This window comes from Scyliorhinus canicula, chromosome 7 (genome assembly GCF_902713615.1).
Source record: "Scyliorhinus canicula chromosome 7, sScyCan1.1, whole genome shotgun sequence".
In the NCBI taxonomy this organism is placed as follows: domain Eukaryota; kingdom Metazoa; phylum Chordata; class Chondrichthyes; order Carcharhiniformes; family Scyliorhinidae; genus Scyliorhinus; species Scyliorhinus canicula.
In genome coordinates, this window is record NC_052152.1 from 46,250,665 (window position 1) to 46,270,968 (window position 20,304).

At 49.8% G+C, this 20,304-nt stretch overlaps 1 protein-coding gene across 3 annotated transcripts in view; it reads left to right on the forward strand.

Annotated features, from left to right (window-relative positions):
• LOC119968926 (F-box only protein 40) overlaps positions 1–20,304 on the forward strand; it is a 64,066-nt gene that overhangs the window by 22,123 nt on the left and 21,639 nt on the right. Inside the window, exons 2-3 of one of the 3 annotated variants that reach the window (XM_038801924.1) lie at positions 165–192; positions 4,729–6,609. In XM_038801924.1, coding sequence (XP_038657852.1) covers positions 190–192; positions 4,729–6,609 — 1,884 coding nt within the window. In that variant the 5' untranslated portion in view covers positions 165–189. The remainder of the gene's footprint in view (positions 1–164; positions 193–4,728; positions 6,610–20,304) is intronic. The other 2 variants (XM_038801926.1, XM_038801925.1) reach the window with 2 other exon arrangements.

Here is a 20,304-nt window from a genome sequence, read left to right on the forward strand (position 1 = left end):
TCACTGCATTATGTTCCACCCACATCATAAACCGTACTCCATTTAGCTGATGCTCAATAAGCTGGATTTTGAAAAAAATTGTTGTGATTGATTGATTCTTTGGAAATTTATTGTACTTTAAATTTGTTGAATTATATCTAAAGCAATTTTCTTTATTCTTTCAGTTGAGAAGAAAGGGGATTAATCAAAATGGTAAGAAGTTTGAATGTGAACTTGCCTGCCACAAGCAGTAAAATGTAATACTATGGGCGTGATGGACTGGCTAGGCTGCACCCGAAAAGCATCTTGACGTTGCGCAGCGTTGCCGGTGAAAGCCGGGAGACCCCACTCTCGGGAATTAAAAAAATAAATTTAGAGTACCCAATTCATTTTTTTCCAATTAAGGGGCAATTTAGCGTGGCCAATCCACCTAGCCTGCATAGTTTTGCGTTGTGAGGGAGAAACCCATGCAAACACGGGAGAATGTGCAAACTCCCTCCTGACAGTGACCCAGAACCGGAATCGAACCTGGGACCTCAACCATGAGGCTGCAGTGCTAACCACTGTGCCACCGTGCTACCCTTCACTCCTGGGGTTTACCTGGCTTGCAACACCTCTCAAGATTCAACGCAATCTCACAAGATGTTGCAAGGGGATTCCCACCCACAATGGACAGGATCAGTTTTTTAGCAAATCTACATAGAGCGAGGCAGTAAGCCTTACTCTGATGTGAAGATTCCTTTGCCTCGGAGACCTCGGGCGAGCACCACTTCATACTGGTTCCCACAAACGGGCACCTGACAGAATGGCACTTGTGGGGTCTCCAAGGGGATTGGAGGCCACTAGCTGCAAGCCCTTTGGGCAGGGTGGTGCCCAGGTGGCACATCCAGCTGGCAGGGGCACTGCCAGCATGCAGGTTGGCACTGTCAGTGCCAAGCTGGCATTTTTTTGTTCGCACGCAATTGGGCCAGGATTACTGCCTCGCTCTAATATGCAAATTTGCCAAAAAACTAATCATGCCCATTGTGGGTGGGATTCCTCTTGCAACGCATCTTGAGATTGCGTTGAATCTCGTGAGGAGTTGCGGGCTGGGTAGATACCGGGAGCGGATTGGGGGGTGCATGGGGGGGCTGGGGGAGATTCATGTTGCAGACATCCAAAAAGGATTAAGAAGATAAAAACATCACTACACCAAAGCTGGCAATGGAGGCTACTGAATAATTGCAGCAATTATCAAAGAAACCAAAATTTAAACACAGATTTTGGAGTAAACAGCATCAAAAGAAGTTTGTGCTCTGCCTGGAAGGATCTGGAACAGTGCTCTACTGTGTGTAGCAAGTAAAGTAACAAATACCCTGCAACAATTGAGAGCTGGGGGACATTTACAATATCCCCTTCAAAACTCGGAAAGGAACAGGCTGAGCTTGTTTGAAATAAGAAGCAAGGTCATGCTAAAACTTTGTGGCACTTTGTGCTCACATTTGTGCCTTCTCAGAGTAAAATTGCCGGCGTTTTTGGCACTGTAGAACCGCATGATGAAAGCACTGAACACTGGAGCGATACATTGAAAAATTCAAATATTTTGTTCAGCAGAACAAACTTTTGGCGGACATAGTAGCTCTAACTTTCCTGAACATAATACGGGCGGGGGAGGGGGTACCTTTCAATCTCCTGTGGAGTTTGGTGCAACCAGAAAAAACAGGCTCGAAAACCTCTGCTGAAATAGTGGCGATGCTGCAGGGCCACCTCTCACCTAAACCTTTGGTCATTGCCAAGAGGTTCAGGTTCCATAAACGTAACCAATAAGATGGTGAATCAATCGCACAATTTGTGGCTACTTTAAAGAAATTAGCTGAGTACTGTGAATTTGGAGTTTTGAACGACACCATTAGAGACAGATGTATCCGTGGGTTTAAAAAGTGAAGCTATTCAGTAAAGGCTGTTAACAGAAAGCAACTTAGACCTAGATAAGGGTTTAGAAGCCAAGATCTCTGTGGGAACTAGCAGCTAAGCAACAATTAAGTTCAAACACTAAAATCCATAAAATGTTGGCTGAGACCTGAACACTGACACAAGTCTGAAATTGCCATTGATTTGCAAAAACTGGGCACACAGCAATTGATTGCTGGAGTAAAGATGCAAAATGCAAGAATTGTGTTAAAAAATCACATTGAACATGCATGTTGGAGAAAGAAACAAGTTTCAAACAAGAATTATAAAAAGCAACTACCAAATACATCAAATGAAAAATGGAGCAGAGGGCAAAGTATCCACGAAATACAAAAAGAGCACGAAAAAGAACCAGTCACAGTCAAATGATGAACTGTCTTTGAACATACAGGCCATTGCGGGTGCAATGAACCATTACTGGGTCACTCCTTTACTGGACAGACAACTGGTAAAACTGGAGGTTGACACTGGCGTAGATGTTTCATTGGTACCAGAAACTGTTTACCAAGAGAAACCATGACATATTGCCCTAAAACTCTCAAAGGTAACACTTAAAACATAAGTCAGAGAAGTAGTGCCATTGAAGGGCCATTGTCAGTGTAAATGTGCACCTGAACTGACAGGCCATGCATTTGTCCCTGCACATCATTAAAGGTAACTATCCAGCCCAATGGGGAGAGCCTGGATGGAGAGAATCAAGCTAGACTGGGCCGAGGTAAATCTCCTGTTGGAGTCCGAAGCAGGTGGAACAAAGATTTTAAAGAAACATGCCATTGTCTTTAATGGAGAGCTGGGAAGCATGAAAGAGATTTCAGTCAAGCGAAAGATTAAGGACGAAAGTCAAGCAAGATGCATAAAGGTTAGGTCAGTGCTATATGCCTCAGACCTAATGTCGAGACAGGATTAGAGAGGCTAGACAAGATGGGGGTCCTCAAAAATGTAAGTGATTAGGCCATACTGATAATGCCCATGATGAAGGAAGATGGTTCAGTACAAATATGTGAACACAGCCCAGTCCATCACACGAACCTGCCTCCTATCCATTGACTCCATCTACACCTTCCACTGCTTAGGGAAAGTGGGCAGCATAATCACAGACCCCTCCCACCCGGCTTACTCACTCTTCCAACTTCTTCCATCGGGCAAGAGATACAAAAGTCTGAGAACACGCACCAACAGACTCAAAAACAGCTTTTTCCCCGCTATTACCAGAATCCTAAACGACCCTCTTATGGACTGACCTCATTAACACTACACCCCTGTATGCTTCACCTGATGCTGGTGTTATGTAGTTACATTGTGTACCTTGTGTTGCCCTATTATGTATTTTCTTTTATTTCCTTTTCTTTTCATGTACTTAATGATCTGTTGAGTTGCTCACAAAAAAATACTTTTCACTGTACCTTGGTACATGTGACAATATCCTCCATGTATTCCTCCGCTGTCACATTTCGATAGCTGCAGTTCCTTGCGGGTAGAGTCAGGGTTTCCAGATACTCGTCCAGCGATTCTCCAGCACGTGGCGGTGAGTAGTGAGGAGGTGTCTGGCCAACACCTCATTAATGAGCTTCACAAAGTGTGCCTTGAGGGTTGCAACCGCTGCCTCGTACGTGGCCGCTTTCTCGATCATTACTGAGATTCGATGGCTCACCCGAGCGTGGAGGAGTCACAGCTTGAGGGTCTCCATGGGAGGCGTTGAGGAGGAGTCGAGGTAGGCTTCGAAGCATCAAAGCCAATATTCGAATATTTCCTTGGCTTCGGACACGCAGGCGTCGAGTTCAAGCCTGACTGGCTTTAGAGCAGCTTCCATAGTGCTGTCTATGATTAATAAATTGAGGTTTAAATTATGAGGTTTTTGTGGACCCTCTCTAAAACCTATTGATATATCTTCAATTCACCGAGAGGCAGAGAGAGCGAGTGAACATTAGGCTTTATTAATCATGAACTTGCCGAGCCAGAGTCGGTTGTACAGATGAGTGTCGCCCACAGGCGGCCCGGTGAGGGCGGAGCCAGAGGCTGAGCCCACCGGGGTTACAGTACAGTACCTGGAAGCAGCTCGTATCACGCCTTCCAGGTCATAGGTTACAGTATCATACATGCATTAGGTGAATACATTCACCACACCTATTTCCTACAATTTACCTACTTTCCTTTGGTGTTGTTTGGCATCTTCTGGCTATCCAAACTTGCTCCCCTGCTAATTGTTCAGCTGCCACTTCTCACCTATTTTGAACAGGTAGCTGACTGGTGACATGCAGATAGGGGCAGACAGTTAAAATAACATGGGCCTTAAACTCAGATCTTTGATTGCAGTTTTCCCGAACCTTTAAGGTGTTAAGCACAAGCTTCTTACGATCTAGATAGCATTGAGTCAAAAAGTTATAGAAAAACCAAGGGTGCAAATACACTATAATTTATATTTTAGCGTGCAGCACGGTGGTGCAGTGATTAGCACTGCTGTCTCACAGTGCTGAGGACCCTGGTTCCATCCCGGCCCGGGTCACTGTCCGTGTGGAGTTTGCACATTCTCCCTATGTCTGTGAGGATCTCACTCCCACAACCCAAAGATGTGCAGGGTAAGTGGATTGGCCATGCTAAATTGCCTCTTAATTGGAAAAGATTTTAAAAATACCAGGAAATAATTTATATTTTTGGTGTATACATACAGATATAGACATATTCAGAACACAAGTCTGTTATTACATGCACACAATATGTAACTCACACTCACCTTCCTGTAATAAGTAGATGAATGAAGTAAACCTATGAAATCAAAGCAATATCTTTTTGTTTCTATAGATCAGAAATATAAATTTGACTCCTCGACTGCACAAGCACTGTGAAAAATGTTATAATCGGCACTGTAAAAAATCCTTTGAAACTTCTGTATCCTGTTTGGTTATCTGTTGCCGTTCCAAGTGTGGTGCTGTTTTTCACCAGTGTAAGGAGGACGAACATTCACTACTGTGTCCACTGGAACATGTCCCTTGCCTGAATTCAGCCTTCGGCTGCCCCTTCTCCATGGCACGCCACAAACTTTCCAAGCACCTTCACGTCTGTCCTGCCAGTATTGTGTGCTGTTCAATGCAATGGAACCGTTGGCCAGTGAATGACGACGACATAACATTAAAGAATAATGTAGTCAAAGAATCCTTGAATCCAGAGGATTTGGACTTCAGCACAGCAATGAGGGATCAGGGCATTCTTTTCAGTTCAGTGAAGATGGCTGCACTTTTCCCAGAGATGGCTGAGACAGTTGATGAAAATGATTTTGATTTGAATGAAGAGGGAGCAGTGGGTGGACAGCTCCTTGCTTCGACATCTTTGGAGAGGGGTTTTCTCGAAACAGGAACAGCAGTTCTTCAAGATGGAACTGACAAGGTCAATGCAGAAGTGGCTGAGCTCACCCAAGAAGAACAAAATAATCTTGCAGATTCCAATGACACAGATTATTTAGCTAAGTATTCTACTTGGGAGCACATTTTCAGTAAAGATAAAGGTGGCTGCATCACAGAAGAGAAAACTACAAAAGTTAGAAACAAGCAGAAAACTGAGAATTCATTCGCCTGCACTAATAATAAGGAAAATAAAACCAGTAAGTCCGATCCAACTTTGTTAGCATCAGGAGAAAAGTCAGGTGAAGCTCCCTGGCAGGAAGGAGTTCTAGAAAGGCTAGAAACTCAGATGGATACAAAACACTTCAATATGTATTTGGCGCATCATGGTAGTATGCTTATTCGATTTGGCCAGATGATGGCATGTACACCTAAAGAAAAAGACTTTGTTTATGGTAATCTGGAAGCCCAGGATGTTAAAACTGTCAATACATTTAAAGTTCCTACCAGCTACCGTGCCAAGCGAGCTCATATGGGAGAATCATTCTCAAATAAGAACAAAAAGGAGAACAAAGCCGTGGACACTTCTGACCTGGACACGGAGAACTATCAAAGTGATGAAGTGGCTATATCGTTGCTTTGTTATTTGGAAAACGTGTTAAAAGGCCATGCTATATCAGAAACAAACGTCACTGATGGATTAACCGTTGACTTTGCAACTCAGACATACTCTTTCCCCTCAGCCCCTTTTGGCCGTGGTGTAACTTTGGCCGATGTAGCAGCAGAGAAAGCCTCTTGTCTGTATCTGCAACTCCAGACAGAATGTGTCACGAAAAAGTACAATAAATGTGCCTTTACATTTATGTGCCACCATTTCTTCAGGCGAGATGAGTATTCATCACACTTCAGGAATGTGCATGCTGATATTCAGTCAGGTCTGAATGGATGGATGATACAGAGATGTCCTCTGGCTTACCTTGGCTGTTCCTACGCACAACAAAAATTCTGCCCCTCCAAGAAGCGAGTTAAGGTGATCTACAATCGACATCAAAATGCATTTGCAGTCAAACCAGATGTTGCTGCAGTTCTGTGTCAGCACAGTCACAGGGATCAAAATATCTGGAAAAATGGGAAAAGTATGCTTAGCTTGAACAGTCTTCCATCTGAGATACTGAGGTACATTGCAAGCTTCCTGGACAGCTATAGTCTAGCACAATTATCCCAGGTGTCTGTGTTGATGAATGTGATCTCTTCCACGTTCCTGCAAGAGCATGGCATGGTCTTTCTTGACTGGGAAAAGAAAAGTTACTCACATGGAAGCTTTTCTTGGCGAGCTCGAAAACGGGCAAGTACATTTCTGCAACTTGATCTTAAATTTTTAAAGAAAACTATTTAAAAACTTAGCAACCTCCTACCTGCATCTGTAATTGAAATTGATGCTAGTTTAGCTATATTTGACCAAATTAAATTTAATTCAGTTAAAAATTCATAGAAACAAAGAGACCATGAGGAATTTTCTAGCTGTAGTAATAACATCTTAAGATTCCAAATCTTTCTTGGATAAGAATTACTATATCTAAAAGCAACATTTAATCTCATCAACTGAGGCCTATCTTCACATTGACCTCAACTAACTATGCAAAGAATGATGATTTCAAAACAGATCTGTCACATACTGGTAATTTAATCCATGAATGCTCCAGTTAATCCAATATCCTTTGATTGTCACATTTATGGATCACATCCTGCTTTCGTAATCTTCTGTCATCCACATAGCACCCTATGCCTCAGATAAAGTCAAAGTTAGGCCTTTGCAAATACACTTCAGCCCACCCTGAATAGTATCTAATACTTACTTTCATTAGATCCACATACTACATTTTTCACGTTTTATTTTTGCCATAAGCTATTATTCAAGTATAATATATAGAAACAAATCCAGAAATGTAGGGCGAAATTCTCCGCACCCGCGGAAAATCGTAAAACCGTCGTAAAAATCGGGAGCGTTTTACGACGGTCGCGAAGGCTTCATTTCCCGACGGATTCACTTCCTGGAAATGGGCTAGTAGCGCGGCCGCGTCAATTACGTGCGTGATGACGACGGAACGCGGCGACGACACGATCACGCCCACGTGACGCCGCCCGACGCCGTAAAAAGGCGCGGGCGACCACAGAATCTGTCGGGCAGGATGTCGGAGCCGAGGAGAGCTGCTCCTCGCTTTGTTGATGCTGACGTTGAGGCTCTGCTCGATGCCGTGGAGCAGAGGAGGGGCATCTTCCGCCCGCGGAGAGGGCATCGCCAACCTGCCAGCACGGTACACCAGGCCTGGCGTGACGTGGCTGCTGCCGTCAGTGCTGTGGGGCAGACCCCTCGCTCAGCTGAGCAATGTAGGAAGAAGCTACACGACCTCACCAGGTCTGCCAGGGTAAGTGCCATGAGGGTGCCCCCTAGTCACAACCATCCCTCCCCCTTAACTTAAGCACCCCCCCCCGGCACGGGAGGGGGGGGGGGGAGAGGGATTGGGGCAGAGTTATTTGAGGATGGTTCACAAAGCTGTCGCAGACCCAGCGCTCTGGCCCCGAGGAGAGATGCAATCGTCTTATGACAACTTGACCCCCCCCAAACTGTGCCAGTATCTGAACGGACTGCTGATACCTTCCGTTTTGTAATGATCTACCTATGTTCCCTCCCCCAACAGGCCAAGGCCGCTCACAACCACCGTGAGCGGCACAAGACTGGAGGGGGTTCGCCCAACCTGCACCCCCTCAGCACCTTTGAACAGAGGGCCCTGGACCTTGTTGGGGGGGTCTGCCAGCCGCGATATCGCGCTATGCGAGGTTGGCGGAACTGCAGCAAGTGAGACAACCCTCCCTGACAAACACTCACCCCTCCCCCATCCTCTGTCCCTTCACACACCCTGCCCACTGGGACACCTCCCCCATCCTCTGTCCCTTCACACACCCTGCCCACTGGGACACCTCCCCCATCCTCTGTCCCTTCACACACCCTGCCCACTGGGACCGTCCAGCGGCCTGCCGAGCAAATCGAAATAACCCGTCTCATTCTCTTCCCTAGGACGTGATGCCGAACGACCAGGGCCGTCTGCCTCCAGACGGACACAGGAATCTGCCGCCACCTCACCCGGGGCCTCACAACAGAGGGTGCCCGATCAGCGGGCAGCCCCATCCGCCCCAACCCAATCTGCGGACCAGGACGCACAGAGGGTTCGAAGTCCACTACCACCAGAAATGGCCAGGGACAACCCTCCTGACGCTGAGCAGCCCCACACCCTGGAGGAGGCCTTAAACATTGAGAGCGTCGGGCTTGCGGCACTGCTTTCTCCCACCACATCCATCATCCCAGAGACACACACCCCGGCGGGCCTATTTAGTGATGAGTCTCCTGGGGCACAGTCTCGTTGGCACATCACAGCTGAGCAGGTACAGCAGGTGGAGGTCGGAGCAACAGAGGGCCCGGACTCGCGGAGGCCAGACCAGGCCCAGGATGCAGCTGGCTCCCAGACGTTTTCTGAGTTCCTGGAGTTTATCAACCCACCCGCACAGCCGATGCCTCAGGAAACCCAGGGAAACAATGGCGGGAGGAGGGCTGCCTTCCTGGCTCTGCAGACGCTGTTAGAGGAGTCGAACCGCGTCCAAGAGCAGGGAGTGGTGCCGCTCATGGCAGAGACCCAGTCCGACACCGCACGGGTGGCATCTGCGGTGGAGGCAATGGGTCAGGTTATGCAAGACGTTGGGGTTAATGTGCACGCATCATCCTCGGCCCTGGACAGGGTTGCCCTCTCACAGGCAGCAATGTGCCAGAGCCAAAACGACATTGCCGGCGCCATGCGGGCCATGGCCGAGTCTCAGCACGCTATGGCACAGTCCCAGCAGTCGATAGCACAGTCCCAGCAGTCGATAGCACAGTCACAGCAGTCGGTCGCGGAGACCATCAACCGCCTGACACATGTGCTGGATGGCGTCGTGCACACACAGGTTGAGGTCGCACAGTCCCTGGTGGGAATGTCTAACTCCCTGGACTCCGTCTCTGCAAACCTTCGGATCCTGGTGGATACCGTTGCAGGCCTCCAGGACTGGCAGCGCCAGGTGTCGGTGGTGCGACAGGGCACCTCCCCGCTCGCACCTCTGTCCCAAAGTGAGGCCCGGGGGCCACCGGGCTCCCCGAGGGAGGAGGAGGTTTCGGGGCCCGTCCCATTAACTCCATCACGGGACGTCCCGGAATTCTCGGCCTCCCCCCGTCCCATCCCTGGTGCATCGGGTGGGCAGCAGGCAGAGCAGGGTGGCACAATGTCACCCGAGACGCCCGCAGAGCAGCCTGGCCCATCAAGGCCGGGTCGCCCCAGGAAACGCTTAGCCAAGGAGAAACGAGTCGAGGGGGGCGATTCGCAGCAATCCTCCTCCACTCCTGCTGTATCATCTGGGGAGTCACTTAGACGTAGTGGTAGGGCCCGTAAGGCAACTAAGATAGACACTGAGTAAGTTGGCACGGGTGAAGGGCACAGTTTAGTTGTAGGGGCTAGGGCACCTGTAAATAATTGTTAATATTAAACGCACTGTTCCACCTTACTTGTAATACCGTGTGATTGTTCCACAGCCACAGGAATCGTGATGGTGACCGAGTGTCGCTGGGGTTGACGGGTGGTGAAACCTCGGTGCCGGGTGTGCAGTCCCTGCCCCTGCCCCCTCCCACAGCTAGCCCACGCGGGCACGTGATGGAGTGTCAGTGACGAACTCAGCGGCCACCAAGGTGGATGGTTCAGCTATTGCCATGGGTCAGACTCTCTCTAACGATTCTGAGCTCACAGCTCTTCGCAGAGCGGGCTGTCATCATTCCACATGGCACTGATCACACCCGCTGACACAGCCATCAATGTTGTGCCATACCGTCTGTACCCAGTGATAAGCGTCATGTCGAAGTGGAGCAGTGTACACTGAGGGGGGGGGGGGGGGGGGGGGGGGGGGGGGGGTTGTGGTGGTGGCAGTTGTGTGATGACCCTCTGCATGACTAGCGATGCAGGTGGTGGTTTGGTGTTCATCGGGGACGTCACATGCGATGCGTGAACTGTGCTGCCACCAGGGTGTCGCGTGCCCGCCGTCCTTGCCGGGTCCGTCGTGCCGCCTCCTGGACATCACCAGCACCTGGGTCGTGTCTGCGTTCTGCGCCCGCCACTCCGCCAGCCTCCTCCTCCTCCTCCTCCTCTTCCCTCGCCTCCTCCTCCTCCTCCTCCTCCTCCTCCTCCTCCTCCTCCTCTGTGCTGGCCCACTGCCACTAGCTTCTCCCTCCGCCTCCTACAGCAGGTCATCTCCCCTCTGCATCGCGATGTTGTGCAGCGCACAGCAGACCACTACAATGCGAGCGACCCTGTCGGCCTGGTACTGCAGGGCCCCTCCGGAGCGGTCCAGGCACCTGAATCTCATCTTCAGGAGGCCAAGGCAGCGCTCCACCACACCCCTGGTTGCTGCATGGGCCTCGTTGTATCGTGTTTCCGCATTGGTCTGAGGCCTCCGTATAGGCGTCATCAGCCAAGACCTCAGCGGATAACCCCTGTCGCCTAGCAACCAGCCCCTCAGCCGGGGGGGGACGTCCCTCAAACATCGCAGGGATGAACGACTGAGCCAGTATGTAGGAGTCATGCACACTCCCTGGGAACCTTGCACAGACGTTCATGATCCTCATGTGGGGGTCGCATACCACCTGGACATTAATAGAGTATATCCCCCTTCTGTTTGTGAACACTTCCTTGTCCACAGCAGGCGGGCGCATGGGGACGTGAACACAGTCGATTGACCCCTGAATCCTCGGTATCCCGGCCACACTGGCAAATCCACGGGCTCGTGAGTCTTGACTTGCTTGGTCCTCGGGAAAGGTGATGTAGCGGTCCGCGATGGCATAGAGGGCGTCGGTCACATCCCGGATGCACCTGTGCACCGATGACTGGGAGATCCCGGAGACGTCCCCGCTCGGAGACTGGAAGGAGCCGGTAGCATAGAAGTTCAGAGCGACCGTCACCTTGATGGCAACCGGGATCGCGTGTCCTCCCCCCGTTCCACGTGGGGCGAGGTGCGACAGGAGTTGGCAGATATGTATCACCGTCTGCCTACTCAGCCGGAGTCTTCTCCTGCAGGTGATGTCCGTCATTGTTAGGAAAGAGACCCGGACACGGTACACCCTCGGCTTTGGTCGTCGCCTCTGGCGCCGTGGCTGCACCCTCACTCTCTCCTCTTCCTCTTCCTCCTCCTCCTCCCCCCCATGCTGCTCGACGACTGGCAACTCCTCGGCCCTTCCCTCTGCTGCTGCAGCTGGCCCTGCAGCCACTGCGGGTTGTGGGTGTGGATGCTGCTGCATCTCCAAATCCAGTAGAGCGGCCCCAACCACTGCGCAGAACATAGCCGTTCTGTTCCCATACATTGTGCTAACCTACAGAAGGGTGGTGGGAGGCAGAGAAACGGGACATGTTAGACGGAGGTTAGTCGACACCTCGGCAGCCGCCAGCCATGGGATACCAGTGTGTCCCGGTGGCCTGGTCGCGCTGCTGACACGCGGTCAGCCTAACCCCGGTCACTTTCTGCATCCAACGGCCAGTAAACTATGGCCTCCTCACGGGTGCGTCAGTGGCCTGTGTCCGGAAGCCACAGGGGAACCAGCGGCCGTGTCCTCGTGACCGGCACACCATGGCATGCTGGCAGACATTTTGTTACGGGGTTGGACGGCTCACTCTCTACCTAACCCCCCCCCCTCCGTCGCCCCCCACTGCCTCCCCCGTCGCCCCCCACTGCCTCCCCCGTCGCCCCCCACTGCCTCCCCCGTCGCCCCCCACTGCCTCTCCTGTCGCCCCCCACTGCCCCCTCCGTCTCTCCCCCGTCTCCCCCACTGCCTCCCCCGTCGCCCCCACTGCCTCCCCCGTCGCCCCCACTCCCCCCGTTCTGGACCCCCTCCCGTTCTCAGGGATGCCTTCCCCGTTGTGGCCAGACTCGAGCGGTGCGCTGAGCGGTGCGCTGAGCGGTGCGCAGAGTGGTGCCCTGACCTCCTCCAAGCTGTCGTCAGCCAGGCCGACTGGTTGACGAATTTAAAAAGCAGGTGTGTTTCACGACGTTGAAACAGGGCGCCATGACGTCGGGACTTCGGCCCATCCGGGCCGGTGAATAGCGGGGGGGCTATCAGTGGCGATTCTGGTCGTGTCAGGGGCGGGAAGGAGGCGTTTGTCGGGAATGGCGACTCCGACATTTTGCGGGGTTCGGAGAATAGCGGGAGGGCGTTGGAACAGCGTCGCCGTAAAAATTTCCGACGCCTGCTATTCTCCGAACCGTCGTGAGTCTGGAGAATCGCGCCCGTAATCTTTTCTATGCAGTGATCTCATTGCCATGGAACTTTTGCCTATGTGGGGGCAGCTAGTCTCATTGACCAGCAAAAGGACCCGAGATAGTCAGATGCCAGAGTGGCAAATTCCTGTCCCACTGGGGAAGAGATATACTTGTGCCAGGAACTTTTCTAGGGGTTCATCAATCTCCCTCTGTTAAATAGGCAGAAACACCAGGAAAATGGCATAAATGGCCATTCAGACTATTTTCCAAGATTTCCAACAATCTTCTGCCTAGGTTATGGAAGGCAATTAACGAATTCCTGCAGGAATTCTACCCCAGGAAAATATTTGACTTGATTTGATTTGATTTATTATTGTCACATGTATTAGTATACAGTGAAAAGTATTGTTTCTTGCATGCTGTACAAACAATGCATACCGTACATAGGGAAGGAAGGAGAGACTGCAGAATATCTTACAGTTATAGCAAGGTGTAGAGATAAGATCAACTTAATACGAGGTAGGCCCATTCAAAAGTCTGATGGCTGTAGGGACGAAGCTGTTCTTGAGTCGGTTGGCAAGTGACCTCAAACTTTGGTATCTTTTTCCTGACGGAAGGAGGTGGAAGAGAGTATGTCCGGGGTGCGTGGGGTCCTTAATTATGCTGGCTGCCTTTCCGAGGCAGCGGGAATTATAGATAGAGTCAATAGATGGGAGGCTGGTTTGTGTGATAGACTGGGCTACATTCACGACCTTTTGAAGTTTCCTGTGGTCTTGGGTTGGGCAGGCTCCATACCAAGCTGTGATACAACCAGAAAGAATGCTTTCTATGGTGCATCTGTAGAAGTTGGTGAGGGTCGTAGCTGACATGCCAAGTTTCCTCAGTCTTCTGAGAAAGTAGAGTCATTGGTGGGCTTTCATAACTATAGTGTCGGCATGGGGGGACCAAGACAGGCTGTTGGTGATCTGTACACCTAAAAGCTTGAAGCTCTCGACCCTTTCTACTTTGTTCCTATTGATGTAGCAGGGGCATGTTCTCCACTACGCTTCCTGAAGTCGATGATAATCTCCTTTGTTTTGTTGACATTGAGGGAGATTATTGTCGTTGCACCAGTTCACCAGATTCATTCCTGTACTCTGTCTCGTCATTGTTTGAAATCCGACCCACTACAGTGGTGTCATCAGCAAATTTGAAAATCGAGTTGGAGGGGAATTTGGCCACACAGTCATAGGTGTATAAGGAGTATAGTAGGGGGCTGAGGACACAGCCTTGTGGGGCACTAGTGTTGAGGATGATCGTGGAGGAGGTGTTGTTGCCTATCTTTACTGATTGTGGTCTGTGGGTTAGAAAGTTCAGGATCCAGTCGCAGAGCGAGGAGCCGAGGCCAAGGCCACGGAGTTTGGAGATGAATTTCGTAGGAATGATGGTGTTGAAGGCTGAGCTGTATCTCTTTCTTCTATCTTAAGATCAGGGGACTGATATTGAGGTAATGGAGAGGTTACAGGCTGATTCACAAGCATTTTGCCTCGTATAAGGAAATGCAAATATGAAGCTTGGCACTGCTGCTTCACGGCACTGAGGACCCAGGTTCCACCCCGGCCCAGGGTCACTGTCTGTGTGGAGTTTACACATTCCCCCGTGTCTGCGTGGGTCTCAGCCCCACAACCCAAAGATGTGCAGGGTAGGTGGATTGGCCATGCTAAATTGCCCCTTAATTGGAATTTTGTTTTTAGAAAGTGTTTAAGATTGTGAAGGTACATGAAACAGTAGAGCAGCTTATTTCCACCAATTGTGGGCTTAGAATTAAGGGACATTGTTTTCAGATTAAGGGCAAGCAAGCAAGAGATTTATGACAGGAAGCAGGAGAAATAATCTTATACACACAGTCATGTGGCTGTGGAATTCACTGCCGTGGTTAATGAGACCACAGGGTTTAATTTCTGTGGTTGTTCTCTGCATCTCCAATAACTTCATTGGAAGAACTGTCTTTTAAGTAATTTCTCCAAGCTTTTTGTGGCTCTCCCGCTGAAAGTCATGTGGGTTTATGATGCCCTCTTTCTACATATTTAACCAACAGGGTAAGGTTGATGTGCTTTGCTTTTTTTCATTATAGCATGAGGAACTGAATCCAATTAAAACAAGTGAGATTTACCATAACTACTATTTTCTATGTTCACTTATCAAAATGATGATTCCAATCTGACCTTTCACTATGAAAGTGTCCATTGGTCCACCTTTCAAAGGATAGAAGAAATGAAAGTGGAGCTATTTACAAGAATACCAGTACAGTATTATTGAACCCGAGTGAATGTTTAAGCTGACAAAAAATTTTAAAATGTCAGTTTTTGCTATTTTACTATGTTGGCACAATTGTGCAGGGTGGTGTCCCACATCTCCAGGCTGGTGCTAATCATTGCATTCTTTTCTTCTTCATAATATTTCAAAGACTAAGGCACTTTCTCAACCATAAACATAGCATGCACAACTGTTAAAACCTGCACGAGACCTACGGGGACAGACCAATTAGCCTCCTTGTGAGCCTCGTGGAATAGGAGATTCCCCACTAAGGGGTGTAATCGCATCAGTGGAAGAATAGACTCCGTCTTAAAAACCGGTCCACATGGGAGCTGAGGAGAGTAGACCTGGCTGGGACCTGGAGTGTACTGTGTATATAGTTTGCATTGCAATAAAATAAGTTTTTTTACGCCTCTCGCTTTGGACTCCTCTGTGGCCACTAAATGACGAGGGTAAACATGGAGCTACAGTTGGTGCTGCTAACTGTTGGAAGATGGTTCTCTCCTATTGTACTACCAGAATATGGTTTGCACTGTTTTCAAAATGCCGCTCTTTGGGAGACTTGATGTGTTAGAGGCAAGCGTAGAAGATTGGCCCAATACACAGTGTCTGTGTTACGTTTTCAGGGCTAATGCTGTAAGTAGCGATGAGCGACAGACAGTAATATTTTTGACTACCAGTGGAGCCCCCACCTTCAGCGTAATAAAAGCCTCAGGTACCCCACAGCCCGGGACTCCAAGACATTCGAGGAGCTAGTAGCGAACCATTATGGCCCCAAGCCATCGGTCATCATGCACCTAACCATTTCAACATGTTACCAAGTTATTAACGCATTTGAGGAAAACTAGCAGAATTTTGTGATTTTGGCCCTTCTATTCCCAGGATGCCACGGGCCCGATTGGTTTGTGGTGTGAACAACATGGCAACTCAACCAAAGTTACTGGTCGGGTCACTGTTAGACCTTAAGAAGGCTGTCGAAATTTCTCTTTCAAGGGAAAGTGCAAGAAGGCAGTAAAGGAACCCCAAGGGATGGAAGTGAACAGTGAAGGATGTACCCCCTCCAGGCATACGGCAACCCCCAGAATGGGAATCCCCACCTGGAGCGAACACCGCTGAAGCCAAGTCTAGGACCGAGATAGCTCGGCAGGATATGTCCCCGAATCTGTAGAGGGAGACCCCAGACAATGCGGGGTGTGCGGCAAGAGAGGCTGCAGGAGGAGAAAGCCACAGTGCAGCCAACAAACCTGCCACCCCACCTGAGGTAGGCGTCAACCCAGAGCATGCACATTTCATTTGGAACAGCCCCATGGTGAATGCATGCAGCTTAACGGCATTACTCCACCCAAGGTTACTCCCATTCGGGTAAACGGTCACCCTCTTGAAATGGAATTAGACATGGGAGCCAGAGTCAAGGTCATAGGTAAACAAATGTTTGAAAGAATTCAGTCAGGGGTACAATGGTTGAGTTTACGGGATACTGAGGCAAGACTGGCAATTTACACTGGGGAGCCACTTGCCACAGCAGGGACCACGATGACCCCAGTGATTTATGGGCAGCAATCTGTAGTAAAAGGACACGGCTCTAATTTGATAGGCTGCGATAGGCTGCACGCCTTCGCCTAGATTGGCAGCAGATTTTTCAGATTGGCGTCGGAGGCCTCTATAAGGTGTGGGGGAAATACCCCAAAGTTTTCCAAACTGGGCTAGGAATAATCAAGGGACCCATGACTAAAATACATGTTTACCCTGAAACGCAGCCGAAATATTTTCGGGCCCACCCAGTCCCATATGTGCTACTGGCAAAGGTTGAGACAGAGAGGGCATTGGGATCATTTGGACGGTAATATTCACCAATTGGGCAGCACCGATAGTCACGGTCCTTAAACTGAACAAAACTGTTTGACTTTGCAGCGACTATAATTTTAAAAGAATACATTTAGAGTACCCAATAATTTGTTTTCCAATTAAGGGACAATTTAGCATGGCCAATCCACCTACTCTGCACATCTTTGGGTTGTGGGGGCAAAACCCATGCAGACACGGGGAGAATGTGCAAACTCCACAGGGACATGGACCCGGGGCCGAAATCGAACCCAGGTCCTCAGCGCCGCAGGCGGAAATGCTAACCACTGTGCCAGCATGCCGCCCTCACCACCGTGCTGTCCTCCATTGTGCCATCCTACAGCGACTATAAATCGACAGTGAATAGGGCCTCCCGATTGGACAGGTATCCGATGCCGCGAATCGAAGATTTGTATGCAAAACTGGCATTCATTTACAAAGCTTCATATGAACCATGCATATCTCCAACTGGAATTAGACCCTGAGCCCAGATAATACGTGGCCATAAATATCCACAGTGACCTTTCTGTGGACACAAGATTGCCCTTCGGAGTCTTGTCAGCTTGCACCGTTTTTCAAAGCATCATAAAAATCATTCTGAGAGGGCTGCCACATGAGGCGGTTTATTTGGATGACGGTTGGTCATGGGCACGATGGAGCAAGAACACTTGAGAAACTTGGACAAGGTGCTCCGCCGCTTTGCAGAGACGGCCTCAAAGGAGAGAAATGTGTCTTCCAAGCCAGGGTGGTCATTTACCTCGGGTACCGGGTAGAATAGGACGAACTACACTGGCAAAAGAGACGTTGCGAGCAATTCAACAGGCCCCCATACCAGAGAAAACAACTGAGCTGTGCTCGTTCCTGGGGCTCGTGAATTATTATGAAAAATTCATTCCTGGAATTGGAACCTGATGCGCTAACAATTGCACACAAAGACTCGAATCGGTACAAGAGAGGCTTTATTACCATGAGATGTTATTCCTTCGACTGCAGCTGTAGAATGGCAGCTCAGGAGAACTCATGGATATTTATACTGCTCCCTGTGGGTGGAGCTAGCCGGCAGGGGCTTACCGGCAAACCTGTAATAGCATGTACTGCTGTACATCCCCTAATACAGGCACACACATATATATATATACAGTGGTGGATCACCACACAACCTTGATAGCCCCCCTGCACATCCTGCTGAAAAAGACCAGGCTTGGGTGTGGAGCACCACAGAAAGAGTCATTTGCTCAAGTAAAAAGGCAGTTGACTTCATCCGGCCTGCTAATGCACTATTATCTCGCCAAACTGCTGGTAGTCACGTGCAATGCATCGCCATACGACATTGGCACTGTGTTGTCACACCGCATGGACAACGTTAAGGAGCAGCCAATTGCATTTGCCTCCAGAACACTGGCCGTGGCAGGGACAAACAACACATAAATTGAAAAAGAAGGATTGGCCGTAGTTTTCACAGTCAAAAAGTTCCACCAATACGTGTACGGACATTGTTTTACGACACTGACGGACCACAACCTTTTGCTGGGACTCTTCAAGGAAGACATGGCTATCCTGCCCACGTCGTCAGCCAGGATCCTCAGGTGGGCCCTCTCATTGGCAGCATATGAATATATGTTCAAGCACTGACTGGATGCAAGGATTGCAAATGCAGATGCATTAAGTAGACGTCTGCTGCCGACAAAACTCCCGATTCCCCCCAGAGCCAACAAGGTTGTAGCCATGCTGAACTTCATGGATACATTGCCAGTCACAGCAGCCCAAATGCATGAGTGTTCGCAAATGAATCCCTTATTGTCCAAGGTCCGCAATAACGTACTATATGTTGGTGAACATTGGAAACTGCCCAACGAGTTAAAGGCTCTTTCGACCAAGATACTGTGAGATGTGCATAATGGTCACCGAGGCATGTCAAAATGAAAACGCTTGCCCAAAGTTATGTCTGGCGGCCAGGCCTGGATGTGGAGAGAGAGCGTTTGGCTTAGCACTGCGGTTTTTTCCAAAGCAGAAACTCCCACTCGCCGCACCTCTTCACACATGAGAATGACCGGGATGGCCTTGCCAGTCCCTTCCAGGGCTCCATGTTTCTGGTTATTGTAGACGCTCATTCAAAGTGGCTACAGGTCCACAGGAAGTTGTCCACCATTTCGAAGGCAAAGATTGAGAAACTGCGACTCTCATATAGTACACGGTATTCCGGAGGTGGTGGTCACCAACAATGGCGCGCCATTTACTCGCGAGGAGTTCGGGGGTTTCATGAAGGCAAATGGGGTGTGGCACATCCGCACTGCCCGTACCACCAGCCTCAAATGAGCTGGCTGAAAGGTGGTGCCAACCTTTAAAAGAGGCCTGAAGAAGCTCACTGGGCTAAATCGCTGGCTTTTAAAGCAGACCAAGCAGGCCAGCAGTACGGTTCGATTCCCGTACCAGCCTCCCCAGACAGGCGCTGGAATGTGTCGACTAGGGGCTTTTCACAGTAACTTAATTGAAGCCTACTCGTGACAATAAGCGATTTTCATTTCATTTTATTTCATTTCAGAAGCAGACCTCAGGGTCTCTCGATACACGGCTGGCCAGATTTTTATTTTGTTACAGTGTGGTGAATGTATTATGCCAATAATCCACCATTGTATTTGTATCTGTGCAGTTGCCCTTGTATCTGTATCTGTGCTATGCTGTTGCCCTTGTGGGCTCCTCTTATGGGCCATTGTATGGCATTATCCAAAGGGGAACATGTTGGGGCATGTATGGGCTCCGCCCATGGCTCCTCCCCTTGAAGGGAGGTATAAAGAGCAGTCTACCTGCAGGCAGTTCTCAGTATTGGATCAGTCGCAGGCAGGCACTGTTCTAAGTTGATTAAAGCCACGGTTTACTTCTACTCTTGTCTCAAGTGAATTGATGGTCGCATCAATTTAATCAACTTAAACGCAACGATGGAATTGGTCCTCAAACCTGACAGACTGGAACTCGATCCGCAGGCCACGGAGGCAAAATAGATTTTTTCGCACTGGCTCCGCTGCTTCAAGGCCTATCTCGCAGCCTTCTCCACGCCTTCCGTCACCGACGAACAGAAGCTGAGTCTCCTCCATGGTGAGCCATCGAATCTCTGTTCAACTCGACGAGGCCTCCTCCTACACAGACGCCCTCGCGATGCTCGAACGCCTCTATGTACGGCCCGTGAACGAGGTCTACATGCGACACATCCTCACCGCCAGCGTCCCGCGGAATCGCTAGAAGACTACCTACGCGACCTCAAAGTCCTCGCACGCAGCTGCAACTACCAGGTCGTTACGGTCACTCAACATATGGAACTCGCTGTCCGAGACGTCTACGTGGCGGAGGCCGGTCCAACTACGTGAGACAGCGCTTACTCGAAAAGGGGGCCCTGGACCTGGATCAGACGGTAAAGTTAGCCTCCACTCTGGAAGTAGCGTTCCAGAGCCTTAACGCGTTCCGGCTGACCACGCGACCCCCTCGATGACCCCCGACCAAAGTCTACCCCAGGTCTGTGCCGCACGGCTGCCCGCCCATCATAGGGGACTACCCTGCTATTTCTGTGGCCAGTCCCAACACCCCC